The sequence below is a fragment of the Haplochromis burtoni genome, unplaced genomic scaffold (genome assembly GCF_018398535.1).
Source record: "Haplochromis burtoni strain Fernald_Lab_line unplaced genomic scaffold, NCSU_Asbu1 Contig_32, whole genome shotgun sequence".
NCBI lineage: Eukaryota > Metazoa > Chordata > Actinopteri > Cichliformes > Cichlidae > Haplochromis > Haplochromis burtoni.
In genome coordinates, this window is record NW_024582393.1 from 2149137 (window position 1) to 2160657 (window position 11521).

Genomic DNA, 11521 nt, shown 5'->3' on the forward strand with positions numbered 1-11521 from the left:
CTCCAAAATCCCCCCAAAACAAAACAAAACAAAAAACACAAAAACGGACGTATGCTTGTCTTTGCAATTCTAACTGAAAAAACGAATTTGGTTCACGGCGCATTTCCAGTGGGGATCTCATCTCTGATTGGACGGTTTTGCCTGAATAATTTATAGACCCGGAAGTGGGGCGGTACTGCTGTTTTGCTGTCGAGTCACCTCTGTCAGGATGGAAGAAAACGAGCAGCTATCATGCTGATTAACGAAGGATGCCGACTGCCGACCACCATAAACCTGGCATAGTTCGAGTACATTCGACGTACAGCTTAAACCCCTGCATCGTTTTCTGCGACGCTTTGGCAAAATGATGGAAGAAATCGACAGGTTCCAAGTGCCTCCAGTTAACGGAGAGACACAGCCTCTGGTAAGAGACGAAAGACAAATCCCCCCACCCAAAAAACAAAATACAAATCTCATGCAAATCAATTTATAATGTAGGCAAAAGGGCAAGTTTTAGTGTCGCCTGTGTGTTTTTATAGTGATAGCCGTGTCATGTAATCTGCCTCTGAGCTAGCCGATAAAAATTTGGAGCTCTGGGACAAGCTGGCTCTGTGGGATGGGTGTAAATCGACCATCTATAGATGGAAAGGAAAGGAACGCGTCTGTTGGTTTCTCTGTACGATAAATATATTAGCATTACATGTAATAAATGATAGATGAACAAGCCGTTACTTTTTTCTCTCAAAGCAATTAAACTGCGCACTTTGCAGAAATCGTGATTCTTTCAAATTCACGTCAGTATGCGCTTGTTTACATCAATAGCTGACACAGCTCACTGTTTTCACATTTCGTCATTTGGTGACGTCTTATTTGGGTCGGGATGGGTGAGTCCAAATGATCGCGTGAATCCATACCCATACTGCGGACTGAAGTGTGGTAATAGTTGGCTCGAGCAGGCCCAAAGTAAGAGGATAGTCCCTGCATATTTTACCCACTGACAAGTTTCGAGACCTGTCAGAAAAAATTGAAATGGATTTACTTCAGCACCAGCAACTCACGTCATTACCGTTTCCTTCTGCTTATAATGTTTCTCTCTCTCTAGATTTGAAATAAGTCGTGGTCACTATTGACAAATTGAACAACTGGCCTCATTCCCTGCGTTCAGTTTTGCGTTCATTTTTAAGTGCTTTTATATCAACAGTACATCACTGCCAGATATTACTAACACAGAAGCCTTCTTCTTCACATGTGAAACAAAGCAGCCTCAAACAGCTGCCCTTTTTTCTTTTTTTTTCTTTTTAAGCGTCTGCCTCAGGGGGTTAGGCAAAAGCAGTGCTCCAAGTCATACTGTTCACATTATACCCGTGCTTTTCCAGCCTTACTACCCCTGAGGAAATCACACAAGAACAGGCTTCCCTCACAAAGTCTCGTTTGCTTTGTGCAGCAGCGATCACCTTGCTGTGTTAAGATCAGATCCGTCTGCACTCGTGTTTGATCCAGAGAGGTTTCCTTGTGAAGCTGAATCAGAGATGGCCCTGCTTAGGCTGTGCATACAGTGGCGTTGGTCAGCACGTGCCCTAAAAGTCTTGAAATCACATTGTGTATTCCTTTTCATCTTTCAACTGTAAAAGGCGATGTGGGTTTAAAAATATTATTTTATAGTTCAGCTCACGATCTCAGCCACTGAGCCACATATGGCTGTGCATTTTAATGCTAATAACTTCATTGTGAATGGGATGCTTGAATGCTCATGGCACCTGCCTCTTTGTCAGGACTCTGTTTCACACAAATAAATCAGATTAATACTCAAGTTTGAGCTGTTTAATTCCTTTTCTATATGATATTTTTTCTTTCAGTGGGAAAAAAAGCAACTTCCCTGAGAACTTCCCTTTTATGCTCTTCAGCACAAGAACATCTGACAGTGATTACTGTAGGCTACATCTATTTATGGAAGATTTCCCTGCAACGCACTGAGACAGCAATATAGTCATCACTGCCTTGCATAAGGAAAGCATTCAGTTGTTTTAAAGGCCACCTGATGTATCAGTCTTAGCTGCTATTGGCTAGTGGATGGCCGTGATGCATAATCCTAGCAATCGCTTGGTGCTTATGCCGTGTCAGCAACCTTGTGACACTTCATCATCACAGGTAGAAAAGAGGTTGCAAGCAGGACGACAGAGTGAATGAATGTGTATGCGAATGCATGATGAAGGTCAGGCCGATGGCCCATGTTTTATTGTCATACATATAAATAAATATAGTGTCATAGATCATCCTTTAATCTTTCATCAGTAGTTGTCAGCAGTCAATACAGGGTCTTTGGGGAATATCTATGCTCTTAATGCATGTTTTATAAGGTCTAGTTCAATTTAATATCATCTCATTGCATCTCATTGCCACCTAATATCCTCCACAATGGCTTGATTATCATTTGGGTTTGGAAATGTTAAATTCAATTCTTTGGGCCAACTTTCTACCTAATACAAGGTGTTCTGGGTTGTCATATTCCAGGGCCTGTTTTAACTTGCTTATCGTGGGTACCTGCTACTTGCCGTCTGTAATTGTGCTGTCCTATTTTTTAAGAAGTGGCAGGAATTTCTGTCACAAACAGCTTAATACCGAATCCTATTCATTATTCACTGGCAGGCTCTGCTGAAAAATTTCAAAAGGATTTATTTGACAGGCGGTGTGACCGTACAACATCACAGCATCTTTCTGTAGTGGAAGGAAAGCACGAAGAAGCAAAGTAAAAATCCAGTGGGTAAGCCTGAGGACGGGCCTGTCACAGAACAGAAGATATTTGTGCTTGTTATGGTGGGAATACCTCATCTGTGTGCTGTGATTTCACAACCTCCTTTAATGTGTGTATTGTATCCACTATTGCAGTTTTCATGATTTTTTTTTTTTTGGTTTTAATGGTTGCGCTGCTGAAAATGCACACACAAACTGCTCTGTTTTACAGTTGTTTGGAATTTGGATCTAACATACATTGCGGGTGGCTCCGTAGCACATTGGGTTGCACTTGTTTCACATTTGTCTAATATGTGAAAGATCCCTGGTTTGATCCTGGGAGGAGACACAAATCCCGTTTGGAGTTGTGTCAGGAAGGGCATCCAGTGTAAAAACTCCTCAATCAAACATGCAGAGCTACCTGCTATGGGTCACTTGTTGAAAATAGCTTTTTATCTTTCAGCTTATCTTTTTCTTGAGGTCATAATTGTAACTTGTCAGAGGACAGAGCTGCTGTTTGTCTTTCTGTAGATGCTCTATTGAAAGTGCACTGGCATGCTACATCCCAGTGAGGTTTGCCAGCTGCACTGCTCAGGAAAAGACAGCAATCCAGAGAGTCGTCAACACAGCACAGAAGATCATCGACTTTGCTCTACTGTCCTTGGAGCTCTACATGTCCAACTGGCACAGAGTGCATAATATATAAATAAAATGCAGACGTGTTTACTGTAAATGCAAAACTGTTCGCTGTATATAATTTGTAGATGAATACTGTGCTCCTTAAATGAGGCACAATAGGTTTATCTTATCTAATGTTACATAATTGCCAGCACTGTCTGCTTACTCAGCTTTTTTCACCCATAAACAGACTGATATGTAACTGCAAAGCATCTCTTTTATTATTCAGCAATTCTAAAAATATTAACCCATTACATTTTGGTGCGGTTCTGGTTTGCATTCTTTACAATTGCAAAACGCAGCATCATGTCCTCTCCGAGAGGAACAGTAATCTATTTACTGTCTCTGCTAAATGATTACAGATCAGCTCTATTTGTCTTTTAGAATTGACCTGAACTGGTATAGTACTGTAAGTGTTTTAGCCATCCACCACTACTTATTCATTTTAAATTGTCATAGCATATTCAGACAGGGAGCATACGCTATTTCAGACACCACTGGTATGAATTTTGTAACTTAAAGTGTCAAATTTCAGCTCCAGATATTTATTTGCTTAAAGCCTTTTTTAAATATAGCACCCGTTTCTCTGGAGAGTATTCAAAGTTATCGAAAGCCAAATGCCTGGTAGCCTTCGTTCATGTGGCCCGCTGAGTCCCACACAGCGCAACAAGGGGAGGCCTGTGGGATCAACATAATGTGCAGCTCTGTGAGGAGAGGAGGCCAAGTGCGGCCTAGCTCCCCTCTCTCAATCTGGTGAAAGCGTGGCTTCAACAGCAACCCCCTCTGTTCTCCCACAGCCAACTCCCCATGCAATCACCACTTGCTCACACATGAAAGAGAGAGCTGCTAACATAGGCCGAACACTCAAGCCTATTGATGCTACAATCCAAGCAGCGATAGAAGGCTGCAGGAAACTTTCCAGGGTGCTTTACCCGAGTAGGTTCTAAAGCAGGCTGATTTGCCAGCTTTGTTGGTTAGTAATAAATCAGACAATCACTCTCGTCTGAGTGAGTTGACTGGACTTTGTTCAGTCTCACATACCTCTACAGTAAAGAGTTAAATGCCAGTTGTAAATAAAGAAACACAACCTAACACATCTTTCTTTTTCTCTAGGACCCCGCAGCATCTTCCACCTCAGAGGCAGAGCCTGACACTAAGGGAGAAAGTGTGGCCATGAACTACAAGCCCTCGCCGCTGCAGGTCCAAATAGGTATTGTAGTCAACACACTGCAAATCAATGCATGACATGTCTTCATGTTTATCATTTAGAAATCAATTACCTTTGCTGTGGGATACCACAGTATGCAGGTTTGCTTTGCTGTGTCATCCAAAGTCAACATGAGGCCATAAACATCAAGCACCATGTGATATTTCTTATCTATACTGGATGTCAATGAAATTATTTTCCTTATTATTTTCAGTCTTTCTTACTGTCTAATAACTTCAGAGACCAGCTGTCTAACGGATGCTGTGTGTGTTGCCACTTCTTCTTGTTGACCTTGATGTTTTTTTCTTTTTTTGTGGCTAAACAACCAATCAAAACTTGGCTGATATGGGACAGTCCTAATAGATGCCATATTAAAATGACCTTGCACCGCACAGTAGCCTTGGTTCGCTACACTGTGGCATACTGTATTATATAGGCTGCATTTGGATAAAGCAATTTTGACATGAAAACAGGAAACTCGATTTAAAAAAAAAAAAAAAACAGTCAAGGAACAATGCCAGTGTTTTTAGCTTAATTGGTGCATTTACTGATGACCTCACATCCTGTGGTTGCCCAGAGAAACAGAGGGACCTTGCCAGGAAGGGATCGGTGAAGAATGGCACCGTGGGAAGTCCTGTCAATCAACAACCCAAGAAGAATGCCAGGACAAGGTAGCGGCTTCCACTGCCTGTTTGTTTCTCTGTTATTCTGACCCGCTCAGCCACAAATGTTACACTTTGCGCTCATTAGCATTTTTTTCTATCTTCAGTTCCCCATTCAGGTCTGAAACTCAAAGCGCCTGAAATGCAAAACATGAGGACTGTGCGTCCTCTGAAAAGGCTTTATTTGCTGCAGGGCTGCTTGGGATGCCATCAGACTCCTTAATGCTATAGCAGAATGCAATAGGGCTTTTTAGCAAAAGCAAATTTGGTGGTTTGTGAGTGGGAAGGCTGATACAAGTGTTAAAACATTGTGAGTGAAACAAGTGCAACCCGCAGTATTACTGTCGCATCTGCTTAATCCCACTCTCTGGTGGATTAGTGGAACTATAAGAAAGGCTACCCACTGATCTTAACCCACATTCTCTCAGGCAGAAAGATAATCTGGCACTGCCTGCAGTTGGAAAGCTACAGATTAGCCTCATTTTAGGGGGAAATGAATGGCATGGATGGTGGATGAATGGCATACATATCACAAATATCAAATGCTGTTATTTGATTCTATGACTTTTACATTTGCAGGTATTGCAGGTAATGTTGTGTTAGATTTCTTCACAAATGTGAAGGACATGTGCTGATTGCTTTTTTTAAGTTGACTTCTAATATAGAAGTGTGCTCTTCTCCATTCTCTTTTGAAGGCTGGTGGTGCCAAACAAAGGCTACTCCTCCTTAGACCAGAGCCCAGATGAGAAGCCTCTGGTAGCGCTGGACACAGACAGGTAGGTACCGTACATGTTGTCACGTCGACTTAATTAAAATCATTTTTTTTTACAGACAGATTTTTAGGAAGAGTGCAGATGAGCTAAAAATACAACTGCCTTGTAGAACTTGTATTTTTTGTAGGCCTTTCTCTGTCACGTCGGCATATTAATCCAAAGAGTAACTTGAGAGAGTCCCTAACAGCCGGTATCCTAAAAAGGGGCAAAGCCTCTCCCAGGGCTCCGGATTAGAGGATAGCGGGGTGAGGATTTGGACAGGCAAAAGCAGCTCAAAGAGAGCGCTCACATCCACCCTGTGCCAGCAGGACAGTATTTGACACAGATGAGTCCCACCCTTCGCACCCCCTTGTGTTGCTACATGTGGCAAACCCGCTCTTGTAAAACGAGCTCTCTGATAGCCAACAAAGCTTACATCATGTATCGCATCATATACTCTGTCTGACAAGCTTTCTCTGACTCATAGCCTCGCGGGATGCCCATTTGTTCATTGTTCACATTTTAGATTCATGTACACGTCCTTCACTCAATGTCTCCCTGTTTTACTCTCTCTATATCTCTATATCATCTTTCTCTACGAAGGCAACAGGACAAAAATAGACAAAACCTTTGTCTGAATACATTTTGAGCTTAAATATGATACAGAAATGAAAGAAAATTTAATTTACTATTTTTAATTACATATTTTTTCATTGCCACATACATGATACAGTCATTTTTCCTAAAAGTCTCTCAGCCAAATGCCTCACAGTCGTTCTGCTGTTGTTTGTCCAGCATCACTCAACACTTTAACACAACCTAATGCAGGCTATAATATTCTGTTATTTCTTATCTCCGTCATTTGATAAATTTCATGTTAGTCACGGACCACTTACCAAAGATGTTGTATCGCATTCTAATTAACACTTTTAGTTCCTTTTTCTCACTACAGCCCTGATCAAACACACATTTTTAATAGTTTCTGGTCCTCTAAAGCCTCCACTGACTCTGCTAAATATAGAGTAGTTATGGAGGCGTTGGTTATGCTAATGATCAGATCTCATGAGCGCATATCTCATCGTGCATGAGTGACATTCATCAGGCTGTAATAAGCGATTTACGACAGCTTTGTCTTAACTAAGAGTGTTTAACATGAAACTAGGAAAAAATGTTTCCGTGAGGTCCAGTAGTTTGGAAATTTCACCACTTTGTGTTTCCCTTCAAAGGTTACATTCAGATTTTCTTTGAAAGATGAATATAACACCTTTAATTAATATAATCCCTTTTCAAAGAGAAGTGCTGCTCAGGTAGTGTAAACTGCATGCATTATGTTGGATAATAGCTTCTGAGTTTCTAGTGGAACTGTGGAGGTTTGCAAGTCTTAAAATTTAAATATCTTTATCTGGAGAATAAATAACCCCGATAGAGGCTGTAAATGTGATACGGGCAGTCATGAATCAGTGGACTGAGTTTTGTTTTGTTACTGCAACCGCTGCGACCGGCTTCAATTCCCACTATTTCATTATCACTACAACTTACTGTTTCATCGACGCCCCCCCACCCTCACCCCCACCCCATTTTTAATGTCTAACCACTGATGTCGTGTCTTGCAGTGACGATGACTTTGACATGTCCAGATACTCCTCATCAGGATATTCCTCAGCCGAGGTGAGATGTCTGAGGGACCAGGTATTTATACACATATTATATTGTTTCACAGCATCGTGTGGTGAAATCACGAAAACCGCCATGTGATCACACACTTCCTTTGTCACACCAGATGTCTGTGCGTATGTGCGTCCATTCAAGTGTACACTGGCGTCTTCGATCTTTCACTCACACTCACCTGTAATGACTTCTCCATAATTGTCATCCGGATAGATTTGTTCCTTTTCATTTCTTCCACTTAGAGTAGAATAAATATATAAATTATTTATATTTTTGGGGTTCTTGACTCAAGCCATTACATTAGTAAGTTCTCTGTACTCTGCTATATTTCTGCTTTGTGTGTCTTTTTATTAATTTAGACTACAAAGATTTATTTTCTCTCTATTGATCTATGCTATATATTTCTAGAATCAGCATAGAAAGTTGATGCCTGATACTTGTTTCTTCGGGTTTCACAGCAGATCAACCAGGACCTGAACATCCAGCTCCTGAAGGACGGTTACCGACTTGATGAGATTCCTGATGATGAGGATCTGGATCTGATCCCTCCTAAAGCAGTCAACCCCACTTGTATGTGCTGCCAGGCTGCTCCCTCCACAGCCTGTCAAATCCAGTAGCACTAACCCCACCTACACAGTCTCCTCCATGCCACCTGTACTGAGGCCAACAACTGACCAGAGTGGCAACAGAGGAAGAAAAATTAAAGGCTGGCAAAGGCACAAAGGGAAAAAAACAACAACCAAGGGTTTATAAATGCGAAAATTGAATATGTACAGTATCTGTGCATGTTCCTCCTATGGTAGGATCTGTGCATCTTACTTCTGCATTGTTGGTTCAAAAGGGACTCGACTGATGGCAGAAACATTACCTCTAAGAGAAACACACGACTTTGTTTGAACTTCCATCTCATGCTTGTGGATTTTCTGGCTTAAACAGACCGCGATGGTGCAACGCTGGTGAAGAAAAAAAACTGTAAAATGACAGGAACTCAACCAAAATACGTGTGATGGTGACAGGTTGTTATTACCGCGTCATCCGCCCATCCAAGCAGATGACTTCTTCTACTGATGTACACAAAGGACAAGAAGAGATCGGAAGCTTTGTAGTGGCCATTGTTTTTCTTTTTCTTTTCTTTCAGCCAGTCTGCTTTGTCTTCCTGTGTATATATGTGTCAAACATGATGTGTGCGATTAAGCCCAGGAACACCGTGCTAAATCATCCAGCTGCCGATAAAACACTAATGCTATAATAAAGTAGTAATCCAGATTCCTTTCTTTTTATTTATTTTTTCTTTTACATGTTTATCTTTAACACAAAGATTGTACTGGGCCGTTGTTTTATATTTAGTTTAAAAAAAAAAAAAAAAGAAGCAGAAAAATGCATGTTGCCTGTTAACACTGTGCCCAGATGACCAGCCTGTGCAGATAATTTATCCGTTTTTATTGAGCCCTTAGCACATCCTTGTGCTGAGGAGACATTAATGTGCTTTCAGAAACATAGTTAATCTCATTTAGGTTCACATACTGTAATATCAGTAAATCTAGTGAAACCGTATAGTGTCAGCTCAGCGAGTAAATGTGTACTTAAAGTGTGTTTGTCTGCATTAGCCTCCCTCAGTGACGGTTCACATAAACTTAGGAAAGTAGTAGAAAGAAAAGGGCTTGGAAATGGGAAATACATTGGTAGGGATGTAGTGTTGGTCACACATACAGGGTTCTGAAGCATGTTGAAGTGATCTCATAATGCTTGGATGCTGATTTTCTTTTTTTAATCTTATATTTTTCCTCTATTTTCCCGTCATTCTTCTTCTTTTTTTTAGATAGGAACATTAACATGCCATCCCTTTTCATTTTTACCTTTTTTTTGTAAAGTATGAAACGAGTGCATATTACTTGAGTAACAATAGAACTCATTGATGTGGGGACAGGATCTGTACGTGTAGCATATGTTGACAGTGCTTTATGCCATTCACTATTTTCAGGTTCTATAGAAACTGTTTATTTGTGGGGCGATCGTGGCTCAAAGAGTTGGCAGTTCGTCACGTAACCGGAAGGTTGCCGGTTCGAGCCCCGGATCGGACAGTCTCGGTCGTTGTGTCCTTGGGGAAGACACTTCACCTACCGCCTGCTGGTGATGGCCAGAGGGACCGATGGCGCGATATGGCAGCCTCGCCTCTGTCAGTCTGCCCCAGGGCAGCTGTGGCTACAACCGTAGCTGCCTCCACCAGCGAGTGAATGTGAGAGTGAATGAATAGTAGAATTGTACAGCGCTTTGAGGGTCCTGAAAAGTGCTATATAAATGCAATCCATTATTATTATTTGTTGTTTAAATGTACTGAAAGAGCATTCTTTGTTTTCCTTCTTTCTTTTTAATGATTTTATTACTCTGAAGATTGGCAGAACTCTGCAGACAACATTTATTTTTTGGTTGATGGTAAAAGTCACTTGAACGTGAATCGACTCCAAAAGAAATGATCATGTAAGGTCGCGCCAGCTGCTTCAGAAAAATTAAAGTAATGAGCTTTTAGAAGTGTACCACTGTTCATGATCATGAAGCATTCAGAGACACCATCTCTTTAAAGTCATTTCAAAATCGATGAGCTCTACAGCTTGAATGAAACGTAGCTGATAACGTACATGGGAGTCTGTGTGCACTTTACATTCAATTGCAGTGTATAGTAACAAGAAGTACTGACGAATATTCAAGGAGTTACAAATACTGCGCATCTACGGTGCAGAGCCTCATTTTGAGTCTCTTGTTAGATGTGCGGCTGTGTTTCTGGGGGTTCTGTCAAAGCTGATAATGTGTTGATTTCTTTTATGTTTTTCTGTTATGATAATGAAAGACTACAAAAAGCACCAGTAACAATCAAGATCTAAAAGATTGATGCTATTGGAGATACAGTGTGTAATGTTTACCTCCTAAAGGACTCTTGCTTTGTGATCTTGCTTTTGCTTTTTGTTGTTTACGTTTAAGTTTGTAGTGGTGGTCATCAAGAGATGAACCTTTGCACTGTACTATATATAAGGAAGTAGTACCGTATTTATAGCATAAAACAACTAAAAGTTGATTGGATAGAGATAACTAAAAAACTATTTATCTGAATTAACAATTCAGAAAATATTGCTTATTTCCCTTTTATCCCTGATAGAACCTCAGTGTTCCTGCAGCATTTGATTTAGAAAAGTGCACACTAAAAATAGTTTACATTTTGCAAAAAGGTGCCATGTGTTTAGACAATAAAATCATGTGCAAAAAGTAGAAAAGTCCATCAACTGCACAGTAGGTAATTTAAAATGTCACCAGTGTAGCTAGTAGGTGGATGCACAGTTAGCATATATGATGAGGAAGTGATTGCGTGTGACTGTGGAGCTGTATTTTTCTTTTCCACCATTAACATCATCCTAATGGATTTTCACACAAGTCATCACAATTATCTTCTACCGATTGCAATACTTGTGGCTGATGTATAAATTAAGGTGTAGCTGACTTCTTCACTGACTTGAGTTTAGGGTAATTTCTTGTAATTGATGCTATTTATTTGCAGTTGTGTGTTTTTTGTTTACTTTCACATGTGGGAAATAATTCATACACAGACTGAAGCTTTTTATTTGTTGTTATGATGATTGTGAACAGGTTCCATTTAGATTTTAATAGTGTTAAAGTTCTGTGTATAGTACAACATATCAAAAAAAATAAAAATAAATATTAGATATCTCAACTTTGATGGTGCCGTGTGACTCTGTAATATCCAGTTATATTCTTTAACTTCTTTAGACTCTGGTAGTTTTCCCTGCAGGAGATGAAACAAACAGCTACTGGCTGGAAGAGTTTCCTTGCCTTCC

General features: G+C 40.5%; 1 protein-coding gene across 2 annotated transcripts; it reads left to right on the forward strand.

Annotated features, from left to right (window-relative positions):
- The first annotated feature begins 93 nt into the window (after positions 1-93).
- Positions 94-8987, forward strand: fam219aa (family with sequence similarity 219 member Aa). 2 transcript variants are annotated; one of them, XM_005918629.3, is made up of 6 exons: positions 94-403; positions 4501-4597; positions 5172-5265; positions 5952-6032; positions 7622-7697; positions 8135-8987. In XM_005918629.3, the coding sequence occupies exons 1-6, from the start codon at positions 344-346 to the stop codon at positions 8291-8293; spliced, it is 567 nt and encodes a 188-aa protein (XP_005918691.1). In that variant the 5' UTR covers positions 94-343; the 3' UTR covers positions 8294-8987. The 2 variants fall into 2 exon arrangements, with proteins under 2 accessions (XP_005918691.1, XP_005918692.1); XM_005918630.3 differs by having other exon boundaries at positions 100-403; positions 7622-7676.
- Positions 8988-11521: the final 2534 nt, after the last annotated feature.